This window comes from Suricata suricatta, chromosome 2 (genome assembly GCF_006229205.1).
Source record: "Suricata suricatta isolate VVHF042 chromosome 2, meerkat_22Aug2017_6uvM2_HiC, whole genome shotgun sequence".
In the NCBI taxonomy this organism is placed as follows: Eukaryota; Metazoa; Chordata; class Mammalia; order Carnivora; family Herpestidae; genus Suricata; species Suricata suricatta.
Genome location: NC_043701.1, coordinates 156,321,191 through 156,344,174, shown reverse-complemented (window position 1 = coordinate 156,344,174; position 22,984 = coordinate 156,321,191). Strand labels below are relative to the sequence as shown.

At 42.5% G+C, this 22,984-nt stretch overlaps 1 protein-coding gene across 5 annotated transcripts in view; it reads right to left on the bottom strand.

Moving 5' to 3' along the window:
* Positions 1 to 4,090: 4,090 nt before the first annotated feature.
* LCOR (ligand dependent nuclear receptor corepressor) overlaps positions 4,091 to 22,984 on the bottom strand; it is a 134,658-nt gene continuing 115,764 nt past the window's right edge. For all 5 annotated transcript variants that reach the window (XM_029932315.1, XM_029932316.1, XM_029932314.1 and 2 more), the window contains one exon: positions 4,091 to 10,709. In XM_029932315.1, the coding sequence (XP_029788175.1) occupies positions 6,380 to 10,709 (4,330 nt within the window). In that variant the 3' untranslated portion in view covers positions 4,091 to 6,379. The remainder of the gene's footprint in view (positions 10,710 to 22,984) is intronic.

Here is a 22,984-nt window from a genome sequence, read left to right as displayed (position 1 = left end):
GCACAAGCAGAAAGGGGAAGAGGGGAGGGGCCAAGGACGGCTTCTCAGGATGAGGTGAGCCAGGCCGGAGGGCCCGGAACTTCTTTAGGCTATAGCTGCTGGTGTGCCAACAAGGGGCCATCAACATGCTGGTGTTCGTGCGGGCGGGGACAGGCACGCGCCAGCTGGTTATGTTCACAAGCAGTGACCAGAGCTTGGGGAGTGAGCCGGCAAATGTACTGTATAAGACAAAGGAGAAGGAGGGCTCTAGAGGGTGAAAGGGGCACAGCTGTGAAGGCCAGGGGAGGCGCTGTTCTGGGCTTCAGGTTCGTTACCAAATCTGTTTGTGGGGAGCGCTGCCCCAGAGGAAGATGTGGCAGTAGATCAGATCTTATCCTAGTAGATCAGATCACCACTCAACAAATATTCAATCAATGAAGAAGAATATTTTCTTCTTTAGTGCACAGGCATCACTTGGAAATAACGTGCAACAGCAGCTGTGTGGCAAGATGAACAGGCCAGACCCTTTCAAATCTAAAAGGAGGGATGTGGTGCAGTGCTGGATTACATGAGAAAAATGCTTGTGCCTGGCTGTCCTCATAACTGATCCTGAATGACATACTGCAAGACTCAGTAAACCTTTTTGTAAAGAGCAAGGTGATGAATATTTTGCATTTTAGGCTGTGTCTGCTACATGTGGTCTGTGTTACTTTTTTTTTTAAATTATAATCCTTTAAAAAATAAAAGGTGAAATGCATTCCTCTAACCTCTGGCATACTATAAAACCATGAGCACCTGTTTCATTGTTGCTATTGTTTAATGGGCAGTCTGTACCTTCACGTCCCTTGCCTAGGGACCACCTTGCGTTAGGTGGGATGGTCTCAGGCGGTGAGAAAGCTTCTGAGTGTCACGGTGCTTGCCAGGTGGCCTAACTGCACTGCTGCGCCTCTGAACAACGAAGCTGAGGGTATCTCCAGAGCACTGAGCAAACAGCACCGGAGCTCTGGGAGAAGGAAGATCAGACAGACAGGAGGTAATGGGAGGAGGTGACCAGCTTTGGCTCAATCCCAAGAGCAAAAGCATGAGCAAGTGTACCCTCTGCAGAAGTGCCCTGGGTGCTTCTCCAGGTCCCCAGCACAACACAGCGAAGTCCTACATTGGAAGTGTCATTAGAGAGCTCTTCGTTTCTGCCTGAGTGGGACTTATTATCTCTAAGGGAAAGAGGCCAGACCTTCAAGTCTTCCAATCTGTCCACTGTAGAACAAGCAGTCTGTCCTGACATTTCATGGTATGAACTGAAGGTTGCCTCCAAAGCTCTCCATAATTCTGCTTGTTTTAAATGCAATAATCTTTTCTTTTCATTTTTTTCCCTGAAAAAGGATTTGGGAGCAAGCCCAGGGAAGAATACTTCCTGCCGGGGGGTGAGGACTGCCTTGCCGTTGTGATCTACAGGAAAATTTCCAGTATTTCAGTGGGTATCAAGCAATAAGAAGACAAAAATTAATAGTTGAGAAGTCAAAATGATAACTGTTTCAAAATAATTGAAATAGTCACTGTTCTGGAACCATTGACAGAAATTTTTCACTGACATGACATTCAAGTTCCTTTGTGGAGGGGGGAACTTACCCTTGAGTTCTGGGGAATGGGGAAGACCAACAGCTTGGAAGCTGACTGGGTTTGACCCAAAGATATAATCCACAACTTCTCAGTCACACTCAGGTTGTAATATGCCCCAATTTTCTATTCTTGCCTAAAAGCACATTCAAAGCCCCTATTTTTCATTTGCTGGCTTGCCTTTAATAGAACTATTTTGAAAGGTGAGTATATGACTAAAAAAATATCAGTGCTGATACATTTTTATTTTCCTAGAAGCTGGCCCAAAATATTACATAATAAATACTTTGGGTTAGTGACTGGACTTCGTTTTCCCTTCTGTGAAAAGGCTTTCTCTGTACCTAAACGTAAGGGTCAGAAAACAGAGCATCCAGCCAAAGTATTTTCAACGAATTTTGAGACAAACCAAATCTTGGCTTACCTTAGGAACAAACAAGAAGTGAGGCCGGAGTCAGGTCTATGATAAAGACTGAGTGAAATGAGAGGCCAGGCCACATTTAGAACTCTGAAGCCCTGTGTGCTCATGGGGTCTGGCTCTCGAGGCTAAAGGCGGCCTCACAGTGGCTGCAGGAATGGGCGGCTCTAAGAAGGAAGGTGTGAGGCTACAGCAGCTCAGGAGTCAGGACGTGGCAGTCCGTGTGCTGTAGCAAAGTACCGTGTCTCTTCTGCAGCAAGAAGAAATAAAGAAGTGTAAGAGGAAGAACAAAACTGAGGGAAGATAATGGGGGAAAAGAAGAAAAGAAGACAGAGAGGTTGGGAGGAAAAAGAAAGGAGAAGATAAATGAGGCAAAATTTGTTACTGAGGAAGGATTATTTTCTTAAGCAAGGAAGGTGAACAAACTTTTTCTGCAAGGTCCAGACAGTAAATCTATTAGGCTTTGCAGGCCCCTGGTCTCTGTTGTAGATATGACGCTCTGCTGGAAAGCAGCTAAGGAAAATACACAAACGAATGGGCATGGCTATGTTCCAATAAATTTTATTTACAGAAGAGTGACCAGCCCATATTCTGCCGCCCCTTGATCCTCTGTAAGCCAAAAGACAGCTTGTGTGGGCTGACAGAAAACCAACAGGAACGGGTGTCGCTCCCTGGGAAATTCCAATACAGCCCTTGGTGCAGTGACAAGCCACCTGCCTTGCTGATGGTGGTACTTACAGCATCTCCAACCTGCATCATGTCGCGTGCTGTCCTTTCCTACTTAGCTCTTAGGTCCTTCGATCAGCAGGAAGGCTGCCACAGAGGAGAGTGGCAGCTTCGGCCCTCACCATGAATCCACCACAAGGCAGGAAAGAGAGCAAACCTCAGTTCAGAGCAACTGCCTTGCAGGGTGAGTTTCACTGATGTCCTGTCTGAACAGTGTGTGATGCAAAGAGGAGCCCCTCAGAGGCAGCACACCTGGGAAGAGACGACGGGCTGTGCCTCTCCTAGGCACACTATTGCAAGAATGAAACCCACAGCCCAAGATGACTGCTTTTAGATAAGACTCGTGTAGAAACCTTTAATGAAATACAGATGCAATAGAATTAGCCTAAGGGACTAGCAACTGCAGATTCACACACACTAGTGACATTCCAACGCAGGAAGCCTTAAGAGCAGAATAAATGTTCACTGCCTTCCCGCTGTGCTGCAAGATTGCTATGTGTCTGAGGGAGTGCAGTGAGGGAGGCTCTGGACCATGCCTGGGGAGCCGTCTCCATGTTGTCCTCCCAAACCCAGGGAGGCCGATGGGCTAGAAATTGGGGGAGGTAAAATGGGTCTCCTGAAGAGGGCCCAGCCCTGGGGAGCTGTGGTAGAGCTTCAGTCCTTGCTTCCCAGGTATTCTACAGCTCTCCCAGAAGCTCAGCGGTCATACCAGCGTTCTCCGATCACCAACTTCAGCTCCAACACTGGGACAAGTCACTTCACTGAGTATAGGCTGAGGAGCAGAATTTTCTTTTTTCTTAATTTGGAATCTGGAATGTGGGACAGATTGCCTTTGCATGTGGTGGCAAGCAATACTGAGAAGATGGCTTTAAAAAGGAGGTCTTTGCGAGACAGGGGAGACGGGGAAACTTGGGTCAATTCCAAGTCTGGCGTGCAGGCGTCCAGGGTACAGGTTTGCTAGCATCAGCCTCAAGTGTAAAAGGGTGTTCCAGAGCCAGCCCTCAAGTTTGTTTGTTTCCTTTCTTTCTATTAGCAAAATTAACTGAATCAGCAAAAATGAGATTCAACAAATATAAAAATAATTCTAAATTTTTAAGTGTTCTAATTATGCAGAATCCCAGGCTATTTAAATGCAGTTACTACTATAAAGTGTAAGTTGATTTTAAAGATGATCCACTGCAGGGTATAAAAATATGCATACACATGCATACCTTTTCTCAAAGGCCGCCTAAGACGGGAGAAAAAGCTATTATCTGGAAGTAAGCTTTTTAAAATGAAAAAGCACTTAGAGAAGTAATGGAATGAATTATAAAGACGACAGCTGGAAGGCCCACCCACCCACGCTGCCCCACCCCTCTCCCTAAGTTAATCCGAGCACCGCTACGAGGCAGTCTGCGTGCAGCTGAGGGGGCACCGGAGTCCGAGCATGTGACCTCGGCAGACCTCAGCTGGTTTACGTCACTGCAAAAACAGCGTCCAGTGACGACTATATGAAAATATTTTTTTAAACATTAAAACCACTTTTAAAAGATTAGCCAAACCTACTCAAAACATACTAATGCTTCTGTGCAACTTAATGCTGAGAAAGGGCTGCCAACATACACACTCAGCAGTTTCATAATATAGGTAGCTCTTGAATGGCCAAAGTCAAAGATACTAAAAAGAAAAAAAAAGACTCATGGGATAGAGGAGACATTGGAAAAAAAAAGTCAAGGCTTCACTGAAGATAGTAAATGTCCCTATCTATGAAATTCAATGCAATTTTCAATTTCCCATGAATCACATGCTTTTCTCCAGTCCTATCCAGTCATCAGAAGTTTTCATTATATACAGCAAACTTTTCACAGAATGGGTAGAAGGCCTGTTTTATCATCATTTGGCTGAACTATACATGAAAAAAGTCCATCCAGATCTAAATGGACCAAACAGATCTGAACAATCTAAGTGGAAAACTTTTAGTAAAATGGACAGAGTGGCACCTGTCCACACAAGCTTACTTCTGTGACAGAGCATGTTAGAGAAGCTGGTTGAAGCTTTAACAACCAAGCCTTTTTGTGTAGAGTGGCCCAGTGGAAATGTGGAATTCACACTGTGCTCTAACAGAGCAGTGTTACAGGCATCAGGGTAAAGCCAATGCAACCACCTCCGGCGTCACTCAGGAAAGGCAAACAACATCACTTACAAACACCGCAGCTCTCAATTCTGAGCCATGGAACAGAGCCTGACATGACAGAGGCAGGAATAACACTACACGCATCACCTACCAATATGGCGCTAACCAATTAGAATGCTAACACCCACTCTCAACATGTCCATTCACATTGGAACACACCCACTGAACGTCAGCTCCACATGGGAGGAGCGATGTGGGCTCACTATGAGCCGGGCTGCTTCCTCCAACAGCAAAATTGCTCTGACCTTTACATAACTCTGTGCTGTTTAGACCTTTCTGAGTCTCATGCCAAACTCTCTCACAGAGACCCTGGGCCACATTTAAGCCATCTGGCCTGTGCTGATTTACCAGCTCATGAATGCCCTAGCACACTGCATGGCGACAAAGAATTTTACTGCAGAACTGGGGCGGGGAGACATCTGTGGCTAATAGCCACAGGCAAATGCACATGCACAAACTCTTATTAAACTTTTCTATTACTGGAAATAACAACCTGGCTTTCTTTGAATATGGAAGTATTCAGAGTAAGAAAGAATATTAGAACAGTCACTCTTAGCCTAACTGTCAAGTTACAGTTACAAGATGAAAAAAAAAATCCTACACCCCCCCCCCCCAAAAGTTGGATGAAAACCTCGTTAGAGCGCTAGCAAGCTTGCAAGGCCAGAAAAGAAAAGGATGGCAAGAATCAGTAATGCGAATCACTTGGGGGGATCTAAACAATTTTTAAAGGTCATAACCCAATATTAACACCATGTGACACATCTGTCCCATGGGTGCATAATTTGGAATACATTTTCTCAAATGACAAAGGATCAAAAGTGAGAAGAGTGACCAATAATGAACAGAATTAGGATTTTTTAAAAGGGGTAACAGAAATATTCATCTTTTATAATAATAATAAATTCCCTCTGCATTCTCTACATACCATAAAAATGATTTGGTTTAGCTTTCGAATATCATTTAAACAAACAAACAAGACAGAGAGGGAAGTTCAGTGTGAGGGTTTGCAAAGAGGAGTGTCTGTTCAGGTACAGACACTGCAGGGTGGCTGCTGAAAAGCTACTTTTATGTGCATGATGGTGGTCTTCTCGGCTACAGTACAAGTGCTTGTGCATCAAGTATAAAATACAAGCCTTTAATCACATAGATCAGCTTTTTAGCTTTTGTAAATTTAAAAACAAAAAGGATAAATAAGGCACTGTACTTTTAAAAACTAAAACTGCTTGGTTCCAAGTTTAAAACCCAAGGAACAACCAGAATATAATATATAACTTCCCTTACTCAGCTTCAGAGAAAGACTCTGCAAGTTCCCTTCTCCATCTGAGATGCATTTTCTGACATCTTAAATTGTGGTGTTCTCCATTAACTGCAGATATGAAAGGCTGGATAAGCTTATAAAAGCAGGTTTAGTTAATGCAAAACGAAGGGTTACTTCCGTAGGACAGTTTAACTCTTGGCTCCCAGCCTTGCCATCACTTTGCATCCAGCCGTCTCCGTTTGCCGTGGGAAGAGTCCAGCTTTGCCTTCAGCTTTCGCTTTCTCTGGGCCGCACTGCTCTCTGGGGTTTTCGTCAAGGGTCTGGCCCGAGACTTTCCACTGCTCTGCTTCCTGATGGTGGCTTTCTGTGGCCTTGAAGAGGATTCACCTGCCCCCTTTTGCTTTGCAGGCTTCGTCACTGTCTCCGAGGCAGCTGGCTGGGCAGGTCTTTTGTTTGTATTTTCTTTTTCCCTCCTAGCGGGAGGGCAGTTCTTCCCAGGGGCCTTTTTGGGGATCTTCACTTTATTCTCTTTCAAGGATGTCTTTTTGGGCAGTTGGCTGGTTCTGTCCCTTGCAGCTGGCTTCTTGGCAGCAGGGGTTTTGGTGGATCCATCACTATGCTTTTCTTTGCTGGCTTTCACCACAGGTCCCTTGTCCTTCCTGTCCTGAGCGCTGCCGCTTTCTGTCCTCTTGCGTTTATTCTGCACGTCTGCTTTCAGCAAGATTTCAGACGCCTGCTTCCCTTTCCTTCCCTTCATTCCATCAGTGCTCTTGGGCTTAATGGGAAACCCATCTGCATCCACCTGCAGGGCAAGCTTGGGGGACATCAGAGGGTTGATGCAGACACTCTTACAACTCTGTTTACTCTCCACAGCTTGTCCACATGGGCTCTCCATTTTCTCATTCTTGATCAAACACTGCTGGGCTCTGAGCTTTCCTCGAATATTGGAGTATTTTCTGAGGATCCGAGTACTGGCTGGGGTAGGTGAGTTTGTGGGAGGATGGGTATTTCTACTTTCCTTGACCTCTTCTACGCTGTCTTCAGAATTGGGACCGAGGCTGACATCACTGCCGTCCTCTGGCTCCACTTGATCCGGATTCTCTCGAAATTTAGCCCATAGCTTCTGTGTTTTCCAATTGTTCCTGGCAGGAGTAGCTCCAGGAAATTTCTTCAAGTGTTTTTTCAAGCGTTCAGCCTGTAGTGAGCTGGGGTACAGACTGGAAGGAGAGAACTTCTGTAGAGGATGCTTGACAGGGGGGATGTCTCCTGGAAGACGAGTATTGAGCTTCTTCACGATCACCAGAGACCGGGTTTCAGTTGTCTCTAAGAACCATTTGCAAACATTAGATAATTTAAAGTTTGTCATAAACAGCATCTGAATAGGAGAAAACTTTTGAACCTCCAATGAACCCCTACATTTCCGTGACCTTTTTTTGCTTTTCCAAATCTCCTTCAGTTTATCTGACTTGTTCCTTGATCTTGGCGTTGGCTGAGCTTCCTTCTCCAACTGGATCCAGCCTTTCTGGACTCTCGCGTACTGGGCATTGAAGTTGGCAATGAGCTCTTGGTTCTCCTCCTCCGCGCACCATTCTACAAACTTTGGCTGGTCATCTATCACTGTGTCCACATCATTCTCGTCTAAGGGCTCTCCATTCTCTGAAGCTTCATTTTCCTTTGGCTTTGGGTTTCCCTGTGCTGCTTCCTTTTCTGAAGTCACTTTCGCAGTATCCAAGGAGTCCAGAGAATGAGCATGTCTGAGGTTGTAGGTAGAAGAGGTCAGTCTTGTAAGCCTCGGGACCCACTGTGGGGGCTCGGCCGTATCACCACTTCCACCACTTGCTAAGCCAAGTGCACTGGATGGCGCATCACTCTCGTCATCTTTATGCTGGGTATTTGCACCGCCGACCTCATTCACAACCTCCTCTGTATCGCGTGCAGGAACTGGTTCTGGTTTCTCTTTTGATTGTTCTGGGAAAGTACAAGGAACACTTTCCAAGGGAGCATGAGCCTTTTTCTCACCTAACTTAGACTGAACATAGATTTCCAGTCTTTCTCCAGGCAAGGGCTGGCCTACTGTGGTCATGGGATCACCGCTGGGGAAAATACCTCCTTCTTCCCCTTTGACTTCTTTTGCCAGCATGTTTTTAGAAGTCTGCCTGGTAATGATCCCACCTTCTTTGCCCTCCTGCTCAGCATCTTTCTCAGAGGGGTTGTCATTGACATCTGGGTTTTCGGTGTCCTCCAGAGCTTTCGTCTGGAGACCGTCTGCCAGAAGGCCCTCAGGTGTTGTCTCACCAGGGCACCCTTCTTTTTTAGAACGTTTCATACTAGGAGTTTTGGAAACCTTGATCTCAGGAATAGTGGAGGATGAATCCGAACTTTGACTTCTTAGGCACCTATCAGAGGAGGAAGGATCTGGAAGCTGACTTCTTAGGCACCTGTCAGAAGCCTCTGGGAGTTTTTTACCTTTTTTCTTCTTGTCCAAATTCTCTTCGGATGAGTCAATGTTTTGATCATACATATCTTTTTCTGAAACATATTTTACATCACTGCTCTGTCCTTCTAATTTTCCTGTACCACCTGCTTTCTCACTTTCCTCAATTTCATTGGAGTTTTCATTAGTAAAAGTGCTGCTTTCCTTCAAGAGTGGGTCAGTATCTAGCTCCTGAGTGTCTTCAGTCTCAGCCTCAGTACTGATGCTTTGGTTGTCTTCAGCTTTTCCCAGGCTCAGAGGAGGCTCTAAGCCCCCTGGGGGACTCTGACTTTCTGAGCACAGAGGATTTTCCTCTCTACTGACTGTTTCAGGAGAAGAATGAGGCCTAGAAACAACATCTTCACTGCCTCCCTCAGAAATGCTCTCAAGAGAGGAAACCAAGTGACAGTCTTGGGTGACAGTCCCCTCTTTGATTTCCAGCAGTTCAACTGGTTGCTGGTCTCGTTCAGGGGAAGCCATCCCACTTGCTGCAGGAGTTGAGACCACGGAGCTGCCTTCTGGCATGTCCTCTTCAGGAAGGTGAACAGGGGGAGGTGACACCAGGCTGGAGGCTGTCGTTTCCTGGGACCTAGGAGAGCTGCTTGGACTTGGTTTATTTGTCATGGCGCAAACCTCAGGCTCTTGAGATTCCTTCTCAGAGGAAGCATCTCTGTTTCCTTCCTTGAGGGAGGTTATTTCTTTACTAGGTTCTTTGTGGTCATCCTCTCTGGGATGCTGCACACCCACGGCGGGTCCAGGGGCTGAAAGTGTAAGGGTCTGCTTGGGAGTGACCACTGCCTCCGGTTCCAGCGTTGAACAGCTCGCTTTCTCTTGGGGGTGTAAATTTCTGGCCAGTGTGCGAACAGTTGGCAGCTCACAGCAATCACCATTGAAAAAATATCCTCGAGTACTCTTTCTGGCTGTTTTCCGAGATGATAATATTGATCTTTGATTCTCAAAGTGGCATTCCGTTATTGGCTGACTGATATAAACAACATCACACTGGTTATCATAATCGTTTATCCTCAACCCTGATGCCCTTTTACTTTTCCGAGCTGTCTTAATGGAGGTTGATATCAGCTTGGTTCGTGAATGTCCATTAGATGCTTTGTGTACAGCTGGCATCGGGCTGGGGGCTAACCAACCATCTTTGGAATGATCAAACTGGCCCTTATCACTGGGATGTAAATGATAACTCACCTTATTTCTTCCCAGTGAGTGAAGATGGTTCTCTTGTTTTGGCCGTGAATCTTGTTCACTGGACTCTAACTCCTGGTGCGAAGGTGTTTTCGAGCTACACAGTAAAGCATTCTCTTTGTCAGCAGTTCTAGGTGAATTCCCGGTAAACCCTGAGTCCCAAGCCTCTTCTGATAAAGCTTTGAATGAATTTCTTTGAGAAATAATACAGCTGTTGCTCTCCTCACTATTGTCAGATGCCCCTTTTACTGCAAACAGACTTTCTACTAAAGCTGAGCTCTGCATATGGTCTTTCCCATCCTCGTGTATTTTCACATTTGTGTCTTGCTCCTGTCCAGTGGTTTGCCCCTCCAAGCTCTTAGCGATGTGGTGGAAGTTTAATGAGGAAGAATTCGATGCAGTGAGGTATCCCAGAGTGGAACTATCCATTGAACTACCAGAATTAGGCTTAGTGGTTGGAAGTTCAGAGGAATCCTTCTGGATATTAGTCAAGGCATTTTGTCTTCCATCTACAGACTCTGTCTCGGGAGGGGGCTCCTCCAGGGTCTGTTCTGTCAAGTGTGGAGGGCTGTGAGAGCCCGAGGAGTCTACAAACAAATCTACAGAAGTAGGAGACTTCATATCGAGACACACAGCATCCTTTTCCTTATGTTTGGTGCCTAGCTGGGCACAGCCAGCACTACAAGTGGATGCATCCATTGCTCCAGAATCAGGTGGCAGGTCCTCTGTGCCCGGCTGGGATTCGGTGTATAGGTCGTTCAGAACACGAATGAACTGCTTCTGATGATGGGTGCACAGTTTGACCATAAACTTCTCCAGTGGGGACTTGGACTGATTGTTAGAGTCTACTGCTATGGCCTCTGTTGAATTCTCACTAGACAAACAAAGAGAAAGAAGAAGTTAGTATGGTTATCCTCCAAAGAACATTTCCACACTATGAAATTCACCAGATGTTACTCATGTTGTAAAGAGAATGGACACTCTAAAACTGCTTCTAAGTGTCCACATATATTTGATTCCATAAATGAACGGTATTTACCTAATTAAAATATAAGGCCAGCCCTATTAAATTCTCAAATTTAAGTAACATTCTTCATACTTTTTAAGAGATCATTCACAGTGATCTTTATCTTATAGAGAAGAAATATCATTGAAAAGAATTGTTTGGAAAATAAAATTTTGGGCACATTATTAACTCCAGTTGGTCAACATATACTTTTGTTTTAGGTCTGGGTATTCCTATGAAATAATTATTTATTTTTAAGTCCACAACACTGACAAAAATTTAACACACTATACTGCAAATCTTGGTTTGGAAATATTTAGAGAAATTACAGTTGTAACATGGTTTCTCAGCATGACTAATTGGTTGGACATAATTCTGCGAACAGTAACATAGGAATCCTTCTGCTCCCTTCCTGGGGCAATGAAAATAGAGATCAATACTTTCACAATTCAGATACACTGAAAGATGGAATTACAAGCAGCTGCTGACTCCTAGGCTCTAAGCAAGAAAACAGGAAATCTCCTGGGGAACAGCAAGGTTCTGTCACTGCAAGGAGGCGGCATGATGTGTTCTCAGCCCAGCCCCCACCTGCAACGTTCTCCTAGGCCTTCAAGAAGCATTTTACCATACTCCACAAGCAGTCATTCTACATCAGACAACCCCTGTCAATCACTTCCATAAGTTATCCAGGACAACTGTGGAGTTGTGGTGGGCAAAAATGATACTAGATTCAAGAAAGGCTAAGTGCATTTCCTGCTCAGAGAGCTTAGTGCTTTCAAAAGCTGCTTTGTGTTTCTGGATGTCTGGGTTTTACTAAGCCTAAATAGTTGAAGTGCTCCAATTTTCTGGACTTCTATACAACTTTTCAATATCTCTCTCTCTGAACTGTAATTCCTTAGGATACTACCATCTGACTATGAAACTGGTGAAGTCCTGAGGGGAGCTTAATAAACATGTGTTGGACAAATGTTGATAGTCTCTTCCAGCTAATTCTTCCTTTCTTCAATCTCTGACTTTATCTCCCAGCCATGAGGTGCCTTTCCAGGAAAGCTGACCCTACGACAGCCTACACTGGCCTCCTACCTTCCATGCCCCTCTGGCCTCTGAAGCAGAGTGCTTTTAATGAAAAGAGCACAGATTGTGGAATATGAAAAACTCACATTCTACTTCTAGCTCTGACATTTACTATCTATAGGATCTTAGGCAAATTACTTAACCTCTCTGAACCTTGGTTTCTTCATCTGAAGTTGGAACTCAGTATTGATATTTCAAAGGATTGTTGTGAGATGGTAGAAAGCACACACAAAACACCAAGCACCAAAGAACAGGTGCTCACCCTTTCTGGACTCAGGGAGATTTTTAAGACCAGGTGGTGAAAAACTGCCAAAACATCACTCTAAATACAAAACAAAATAAAACCAAGAACTAATGGTCAAATCTATTGTTCAAACTACTCTGCATGAAGAAAGATTCCACTATTTTATTTTCACAACTAGCAAGACAGTAGTTTTAGTGGTGCCATTGGCATTTAAAAGGACCTACATGAGACTATAGATTAGGAAGACTACAGGGGCGCCTGGGTGGCTCAGTCGGTTGAGCGTCCAGCTTCGGCTCAGGTTATGATCTCGCGGTTCTTGGGTTCGGGCCCGCGTTGGGCTCTGTGCTGACAGCTCGAAGCCTGGGGCCTGCTTCGGATTCTGTGTCTCCCTCTCTCTCTGACCCTCCCCTGCTCGCGCTCTCTCTGTCTCTCAAAAATAAATTTAAAAACATAAAAAAAAAAAAAAAGAAAGACTACAAATGTCTTAGCAGATGCTTACTTCAAATTTGAAACCGGTCACTGAATTGTAAATAAACCAAGAAAAAAAAGATTCTTCCAGAAATATTATACCAGGTGCATGAGGATGGTGAACTTAAAATTTTTTTTAAGGTTTATTTATTTTTGAGAGAGCGAGCAAGCAAGCGAGCAAGCTTGCTTGAGTGCGGGAGGAGCAGAGAAAGGGAGACACAGGATCTGAAGCAGGCTCCAGGCTCTGAACTGTCAGCACAGAGCCTGAAGCAGGGCTCAAACCCACCAACCGTGAGATCATGACCTGAGCCAAAGTCGATGCTTGACTAACTAAGCCACCCAGGTGCCCCGGGGATGGTGAACTTTAAACTATGTGTTGGCAACAGGGCCAAAATCTAACAAGCAGAAGACAAAAGGTGACTGGGAAAGAGCCTCACTGGGCAGTATACTTATAATATGTGCATTTTCCTGCCTATATATTGTCCTTCAGTAAAAGTTTCAAAAAGGCAACATCTGAAAGGCCACCAGGAAGAAGCTCCCCCTGCTGTATGAGAATGGCAAATATCTCCTTCCTAAATCTAGAAAAGGGAGACACCAGTGACACCCCTGGGTGACTGACTGTTAGGTCATTTCCAACTCTTAGACACAACGATATGTACACAGAAGCTTAACACACTCCTCATGCAGCTGTACGCTTTGTAGCTCACAGAGAAGTGAGTCCTGGGAGGACCCTGCGGGGACGTGCCCTGCCGCTCTGTCAGGTGGAACCAACAGCACAGTATCTTGTCACAGGACAGAGCACTGGGAGACAGTGGTGAGTATTCCCCCCCCTTACTAGTTGTGTAACCTTGGCCAAAACATGTAACCATTTTTGGTCTTAATAGAGCACGTTCCCTCTCTTCCACTTAGTATTAGTGCAAAAGGAAAAACTACAAAGTCATCAGTTACCTTTACTGTCAGATAATCACATTAAACATACTTCAATAACAACTCAGACATGTGCATTCAACCTAAATGCACATTCAACCTAAAGTGAATTTTCTGCATTAAGTTTACACTTCAAGTACCATTAAAAATTTTTTAAATATTTTTGATAGAAGAAGTCTTTTAAAAATTATATCTTCCTCTGAACACAATCTGTTCTTTCTTAACAATTCAGGGTCATTATCATGTGCACTATCATTAAAGTTTAGCAATTACTTTTATTATACTGAACTAAAGTGCATTGATAGCTTTGGGGGCTACTCAGTTAAGTAAATCTGACTGCCTTAATACAAAAGTCATGCTGGCAGTCTGTGTTATTAACATCTTCCTTTGTACTGGCTTCCAGATAGGAGCTGTGGCTAGAAGCCATACTTTTACCACCAAGAGTGCTCTGCCTGCCAGCAGAGGGACCGCATCTCCAGGGCTACACTGGTCCTTAAAGTAAAAATAAACAGGCAATATCATGGCACCTTACTGCAGAGAAAAACTGGAGCTAAACTGTCCTCCTCAACTTGAGAAGCACAATCATTATCAAAGTGAGAAAATCTTCTCACCGCTGCTCCATTCCTAAGGTTGTGCTTTGGAAGTAGACTTTAGTATTTGGGGTGACCAATATGCTTAGAGGGGTGCCTGGATGGCTGAGGTTAAGTGACCAACTCTGGATTTCAGCTCAGGTCATGGTATTTTGTTTTGTGAATTCAAGTCTAGCATCAGGCTCTGCGCTGACAGAGTGGACCCTGCTTGGGATTCTCTCCTGCCTCCTTCTCTCAGAATAAATAAGTAAACAAACAAAAAAGATTAAAAAACAGTACAAAACCAAATATGCTTAGAGATAATGAAATCAAGAGGTACCCAAGAGGACAAAGTACTCTGGAGGAAACTGAGAAAGCACTTTAAAAAAAAAAAAAGTGATGTCCACACAGAAAAAGAAACTGAGTAATAATCCACAGGTGAGATCTAACCATTTTTATGGTTGTGAGACTTGGACCTGTTGCTATCCCATGTTCCAATAATAGTACTTCAATATTTTAATTAACCTCAACTAATGTAAAAATGTCTTCCAAAGGGCCATCAAACCAGCCCTGAAATGGTGGCTGTGGCAATTAGGCTTGTTTAGCCTCAAAGACAGAACAGATAAGTACAGGTAGGTAGGTAGGTATCTTTCACAGCACCATGGCAAGGGGAAGGGGCCTTCAAACCCACAGCATACTGCAGAAACGTTACCAGTACCCACTGAACTCTAACCTGGAACAGCAGTATAGCATCGAGGTGCTGAAGAAGAGAGGCATCAGAGAGGCAGTCACAGGCTCTATCAACTTTAAGAGGCATTTCCGGGGACTGCTGGTGGGACGCTCAGGAGATGAAAAGATTAAAATCGCAAATGGCAACCTTGCTTAAAATAGGTATCAACAAAGGGTCACTTGTGTGTGTTTTCCTGGTAAAAAAGGATCAGGGAGAATGTACTAATGAAGCACAGGTCATCAAGGCAGTAGGGTGCTCTTTATCAGTTACATCCTGGACTATTTCAAAACCATGTCCACTTGGAGTGACTGTATCTTTTTCTCAACTCCTAAGCCATAGTGTAAAACACATTGGCGATAAGGAATCATGTATATTTATCATACAATTTGTGTCTTTAACTGATTTGTCTTTGTCTTAGCTTTCCAAACACAAGTAAGCTACTTGAGAAGTAAGCAACTAGGCAGGGATCATGATTTATGCTCTTCTGTTTTCTCTTAGCAAAAAAGGAGAGAAAAAGAGCATTAAGGATGCTTCCTGGGTTTTAGTCTCAGGCAGCATCATTTAGCATCATTCCTATCTAGGAATACAGGCAATGAAGCTGGGGGCTGGTGACTGTTGGGGTATGTATGTGTGTCTAATGAGTTCTGTTCTGTACACATTGAGTTGAGGTGTTTAAAGGATTCTGAATCTGAGATGTCTGGAAGGCAAGTGGATCAGCAGCTTTACCTGAATCTGAGAACCCCTTCACATTAATACTAACCTTTGTCCAAGTGTCATTAAATGGCCCTGTTATAATAACTTTATAACTATAGTAATAAAATCACTTTTGACTGCACCTCTAAATTATCGAGCTTCCTACCTTGTTTTTCTCTAGAAATTTTCTTAATTAGATCTAAGTTTAGGTAAATTTTAATTTTAATTTCAGAGGATTTAAAATTTTTTTTATTAACCTCAACTTCCTGAATTTTTCAATTATATCACAATTTTTTCATGTTTTCTAAAAAACAAAAACAAAAACAAAAACATCCCCCCAAACAACAACAAAAGACGGGTACAGTGTTTAAAAACTGGCTGGTTTTGCCTGAGTTTTAAGCAGCTAGTCTTTTTTTTCTTAAATGTTTATTCATTTTTGAGAGACAGAGAGGGACACAGAGTGAGCGGGGGATGGGCAGAGAGGGAGGGAAACACCGAATCCGAAGCAGGCCCCCGGTTCTGAGCTGTCAGCACAGTCTGACGCGGGGCTTGAACTCACGGACCGTGAGATCATAACCTGAGCTGAAGCGGGACGCTTAACCAACTGAGCGCCCAGGTGCTCCTAAATATGCATTTGCCTTGACTAAGAATACTCTCAGGCAGTAAGGAGGTAAACCAGAAAGGGGCAAGCTTCTGTCCTGCAGCCCTTTCACTCAACTCGACAGAAGGGAAAGCACTATGTTTTAGTTCACTGATTACAGCTGGTATCACGGTATGTCCACATCTCACTATGTAAGATCTTTACAGGAATGATAATTTATCACAGATTTCGAAATCGTTTGTTTGATTTCATGTTTCTTCTGCTCAATAACAGAACTCTGTAATAGTTAAGTAAATTATTTATCAATCAGAAATACCTCACCACCACTAAAGAGCAGTAAGATCCCAGGGACTAGTAAAAAGGGAAGGGCTGTAGAAGGGAAAAACTTGGATTTCCGACTCCCTGGATTAGTTCTGAGTTTCTCTCCCAGGAAATAGCTTGCCTGACCTTGACCACTTTGTCTTTCTATCCTCTGTTCAATGCCTAATTCTTAAGGGCGTGGTAAAAGGATAAGATAATATTCATAAAAACTTTGAAAGGCACAGTTTTAGAGTGATGTGTTGTTTCACAACCCTATCTGTAATGATTTACTCAATAATGTTTTTCTAGATCAGAGGTTAGACACAGTTGAACTCGCCTACTTTGTCAATACTGCAATAGTTAAGTTCCCAAAGAAAAGCATTCCTGTGGTTAATGTAAATGGTGGGTCATCAATGCTTATGTTATCTTAGAGTAATAGGACAAATAGAGGAGATGTGGCAGACTGCTCAACCGGCTGAACCATCTAGAATTAAGAGTTTAGAATTTGGGATTGATGGATTCAGGTAGTCTCTCCAATATCTGCTAACTACCAATAAAACTCTTGATGGCAAATGCAATTATCAATGATGACCAAATTATATTCTTCTTGACTGAAAAAGAGCAATAAAGACACTGAATGATGTCTGGATGGAAGCTGATCTTAGCGGAAAAAGGTAATCCTGGGAAAACAGAGGGGGAAGAAGGTTAGAGACAACACTTGACAGAGTAGACCAAATAGTTAAGAGATGTACTTTAATTGGGCTTGATTCTTCTACTTAAATACAAGAAAACATAAAAATGCATCCTGAGTTTCCTTCAAGGCTAGTAACTGTATTTTTTGCTAGACAATAATCTGAAATTATGTCCCCTAATTCCTTATTTTAGTCCTTTGAGCACAGAAAATGTAAGTATATTTAAGGGCCTGGATAAGCCTACTGACAAGTCCTTGCTCTGCACTGGGAAATGCATCCATCCTTGGCTATTTCACATATATAAATCTTCTATACTTGGATACAAGAATATTCCAAGAGCTATGACAACATTTTATGTGTGTATGTGTATGTGTAGTGGAGAAGGGGCAGTATGGGGCACGCAGACTTTCCAAAAGCCATGTACAGTACAGTTGAGCCTCTGAACTACTGAACAACCAAGTTTTCCTTCCACAGAACTGAACTAGGAGAAACCATAAAAGGGCAGAGTAGACAAAGGTGACAAAGCAACGTTGAGAAATAAAGTTCAGAAGATCACAGAAGAGAAAGTGACCTCTTAAAATCAGGCAGTTTAATACCTGATTTCCAGGTAGCTGACATCCAAATTCTCTGAAATAGAATTTAGATGGATAAAAAAGCAATTCTCAAAATTGGAATTAAGGAGAATGATCACTCCCCAGATATCACAACCATGGAGAAGGGGTAGGGGTGTAGGGGTGTGCGCGCGTGCGCGCGTGCGCTCGTGCACGTTCTTTCAAACCCAGGGCTACTGCTGAAGGCGACATGGCATCTTGTGCAGGTGTGAAGTGGAAAAACAGTTAAGAAGTACTGATCTAAAACAAAAGACATGCAACCCCTCTGTAACAGCTAAGTTTACTATGTTCCTAAACAAGTTGACTACAAGCAGGGCAGAACAAAGGTTCAAAAAACTATGAATAATCTAAATGGGGGAAGAAGAGGTGCTTCAAGGGGTTTTTACTGAGCAGGAAGCCATAGTTTGCTAGCTTTTCTGTATCTCAGGGCTTAATATTTCTGATAAAAGGCTATTATTCAGGGTAGATCTAAATATGAGAAGCCTTTTAGGGCTTATACTTTCTATTTCTTTTCAACTTAACCAGATTGCCAAATTTCTTAAACTACAATAAAAATATAATTATCAAGAAAATTTCTATTTAACATATTTTCACCCATTTCACTATGGGCGAATGTACCCAGGAAGCCAAGATATAATTAGAAAGTTACTTGGTGAATAGAAGTCAGAGAAAAGGGTCATTAAGCGCCACACACAGTCCAATGCCTTCATCTCTCTAGGAATGTAGTGAGTTCACAGACACTTCTGTCAAACTATTTACGTCTGATGAAGGTTTTGTTTGCACAACTGTTTCTATCATCTCAGGTAAGACTATGTGTGTAAGACAAAAAAAACATTTGGGTGTTAATTTTAAACAAAATGAGAGAGGGTTCAGAAGCAGTGAAAGGCATGGGAGTCTGGACTGAGGGTCATGGATTAAAAAATACTAGTTCCTGGAAGGGAGGGGAGAAATATCCCTGAGTGATAGAACTAAATACTGGCTTGGTGAGAGCACAAACCTAAATTATTAATATAATGAGTATTATAACTAGGAATTCTTAGAAAACACTTTGAAATAGACTTTAGAAAATAATGTAATAATTTCAGATGAAGAAGACAGACCCTGCCTTGGGCTCCTTTGGACTGAAAAAGTGTGTCATTAGCCTGAGTTAGTGAAGGCAGAGTGAAGAGAGATCTGGATAGTAAAAGCAGAACTGACATTTTGAAAGGTCAGGATTACATGAGAGCTCATGACAAGCTAGTAGGCTGGCCTACTTCTCTTTTTGTTATTTTAGTCAGAGGATTAAAATGTTGTTCTTTGGGGAAATTGCCTTTTCATTCCCAATTTAAATGAGCAGCACAATGATGGACTAGAAAAATACCACTGCTGAAGCACAAAACAGGTGCTCATTCCCCACCTGAGAAAAAATGCACTCTTTTAAAGGGAGATGAAGGGGGAAAAATCTGTCAAGGCCCAGTAAAAGACAAAGACTGTGCACAGCTTGCCTGGCATCCAGACAAGATTCCCCTTACAATGGTAATGTATTTCTTTTATAATAACAGCAATAATAACAATAACCATAAACTCAAAACCCACACTGCCACCTTCAAGGCAGTGTGTATGCACGGGGGCATCTAAAGGAGGAGTGGGGAGCTGACCCAAATGAAAACAAACAAGAGGACATGTCACAGTTCACAAGACGGATCCCAGCAACACCGTGTTCTTTCCTCTCCAGAAATAGTGATGTTTTTGACAAATATTCTTAGTTTCTTTTGGGGTGAAAAGAGGGAGGCTAGCAGATTATATTTGCTCAACAAGCAGTAGATATTTGATAGCATCCCAAGTTTTTCATGACTGTTAGGGGATCTTCTAGATCCTAACTTTTTTCATTTTCCTTTGAGATTCTTAATCTGTTCTTGAAACCATACAGATCTGTGGCATAAGCCTTAAAAGTGGAAAATTCTACTTTTGCTGTCATAGAGTAAATCACTTAAAACTGACACAATGAGGGGCGCCTGGGTGGCTCAGTCAGTTAAGCGTCTGATTTTGGCTCAGGTCATGATCTCACGGTCTGTGGGTTCGAGCCCCGTGTCAGTCTGTGCTGACAGCTAGCTCAGAGCGTGGAGCCTATCTTCAGATTCTGTGTCTCCCTCCCTCTCTGACCCTCCCCTGCTCACACTGTCTCTCTCTCTCTCTCTCAACAATAAATAAAACATTAAAATTTTTTTTAAAAAGCTGACACAAATGATAGCATTCCTAATTAATGACTGTAATCATCTAAAGACTCTAGATCACTTTGTAAAATGTAAAACTTTATAAAAGGATTCCTAGGGTACCATATACAAAATTTAATGTCATTTATCATTTGTTCACCTCATGAGTGTTAGAGGAGGTTTGTAATTTTAAAATTTAATGTGTAGGGATAAACAAGCATTTTGAGAGCTACCATTCTGGGGTGCCCTTGGAATTAAGTCCTTCACATTCTCGAACACCTCACCTCTCTGGCAACTTGAATGTGCTGATGGAGATGTGCTGGAGTGGGAGGCACCCAGCAGAATCATCTGTATATTTGAGGTTTCACTCAGGAATATTGAAGACAAAATGTAATTAAATGTACCTGCACACACACCTCACTCCTTATTCTTTCTTAGGTTGTATCATTTCTCTTGCTTCCAATACACTATTTAGTTCAATTACCCTGACTCATCTTTCCTTGAAGAACCGTGTAATTCTAAGCTCCCTGCCACTAATTTCTCCTCATTTTAGTTTGCTTCACATTGTCCAGAACTGCCATCTTATTAAAGTCCAAATCTGATCTTATTACTTTTTTGCATAAAATTCTGTCAATTTCCCACTGTTCCTACTCCATCCTTCCTAGGGGCCATGTTAGGCCTTTCTTACTCTGCTCTCATGGTTTTGGGTTTCGTCAAATTATTATTAAATAGCACTTATGGGGGTACCTGGGTGGCTCAGTCTGTTAAGCGTCAGGCTTCGGCTCGGGTTATGATCTCACTGTTCATGGGTTTGAGCCTGTGTCGGACTCTGTTGCTGACAACTAGCTCAGAGCCTGGAGCCTGCTTCAGATTCTGTATCTCCCTCTCTCTCTGACCCTCTGCTGCTCGTGCTCTCAAAAAATAAATAAATAAAAAATTTTTAAAACCCATAAAATAGCACTTATGTTGCATGGTGACATAGTGGTTGACATGGCTATCTTCTCCACTGGTTTGTGAACCTTCTCTAGAGCCAGGACCTAAGTCCTTTTTTATTCAGCAGATTCACTGCCTAAAACACAGGGCTCAGATAATTTCAGGCATAAGTAAGCAATGAATAACCAAATAAGTTACTATGTAGTAAAAATAACTTTACTAAGACATTTTTTGAGGGAACTGAAATCAGCATAGGAAAAAAGAAGAAATGAGTTCATATCAACAAGGCAGGGAAAGGAAGAAGGGAATTTTGAAGGTCAGACAGTAAAGTGTGTAGGCTCCTAACTGTAAGCCTTCTAACACAGGAGAATGCTAGTATGCTCTCCAAAGTACCAGAATAACCGGGATGAAAAGATATGGTTTACATAATGGCTTCCAAAGCTATTAGAGTTTTGACTGCAAACCAGAGAAAGAAATACTTTACAAAGTGACACAGTACACATATCCCAGGTTTGTGTATGTACAACATACATTTCAGTGAAACAGTATTTATCCTTATTGTATGCTATGCCCCCTACTTTTCTCTTTCTTTTTAAAATGTTGGTTAGGACCCACTAAATTGATCTTACAACTGGCCAACAATCACAATCTGTTATTCAGTTTAAAAAACTGATCTACACAGACTCACCAATTCCTAGCACCTAAGAATCTGCTATCCTGGTCACTTTCTTCTTAATCCATCTTTATCTAGCTAGAGCTACACTACCAAGTTTTCCTGGCAAAAATGTTTCTAGTTGATTTAATGTCTGCTGGAATGAACAACTCTAAACTGTACTAGCTGATCTGATTTATGTTTGAAATGCTTAGAACTCTAGTTTGAGAAGAGTATAACTAAAAAAATCACTAAATCTTTAGCAGAAGATTCTCCAAATTCTTTCACTGGAAAGCTAAAAGTCTGATGATTAAACGCATATGCACACACACATCCTCATACTCCAACACTTAGCTCTTACATTTTGTTATTCAAAGCATGTAAAATTTCAACCTTGACTATACATAGAATTCAGTGTACAATGGAAATGCAGATAAATTCTACACAGCTTTGTAATTTTTAACCTTACGCATCTTCTACTTTCTAAACAACTTTTCTTCTAGTCTTTGAAAAGAAACAAAGAATGACTAATAGTTTGACAATATTCCCCCTGGAACAGCACCAAGAAATGCAGAAAAGCAGCATTCCAGGTTTTAATCACAGTTCTAACATTTTATGTCTCTGACTGGAGTTAAAACAAGACTGGCAGCCCAGTGTCCCTGTGGACTACTGACTCATTCTGCCTCTTTCAAAGTTCTAATCAATACAAATGGCTTCCGCTACAACTTTCAATAGGACTTTCTCCCTTTCCCTGCCCACATACTACATTACCTCCTGCCAGATGCTCTCACTCCCATTTTTTTTCTTGTATTGGCAAAGAGCCTGGCAAAGTACCAAGTATTTAACATACAGAATCTCATGTGAGTCTCACAGCAAATCTCTGAGGTAGATAGGTAGTATAAGCTTCCTTTTACAGATAACTGAAGCTCAGAAAGTCCTGGTAACTTGTTCAGGATCATATATGAAGAATGTAGAAGGGATGGCACTTTAAACCAGGCCTGTCAAATTCTGGTACCTATTCTTCAAAATTCACCCTCCTCTGGCACCAAATCAACAATGCTAACTTCTATTTAACCACGAAGTTTATAAACTGCTAATGTAATTTCTTAACTGGTAACTTCATAATATAGATTTAATTCTCTTCCTAAAGAAGCAATGTAAGTCTCAAGAGTGAAACACTCAAGACTTAATTAAAAGTGAATCTAAAGGAAAAAGATCAGATAAAAGCTCTTGTGTACATTCTGAGGTTGAGTTAAGTAAGGCGTTCCAAAGCAGCGCACACATCAGTGTAATGGTTTGGAGTCATGAGTATCAGAGGCAACTCATTACGGAAGTATAGGTTCCTTAAACACCCCACATTCCAGGTTTTTCATTAAAAAAAAATGAAAGACTAGAATGGGATGAACAGTATTTAATCAGAGGGTCAGTCAAAACTTGCTATGGTCACAACAGTATGA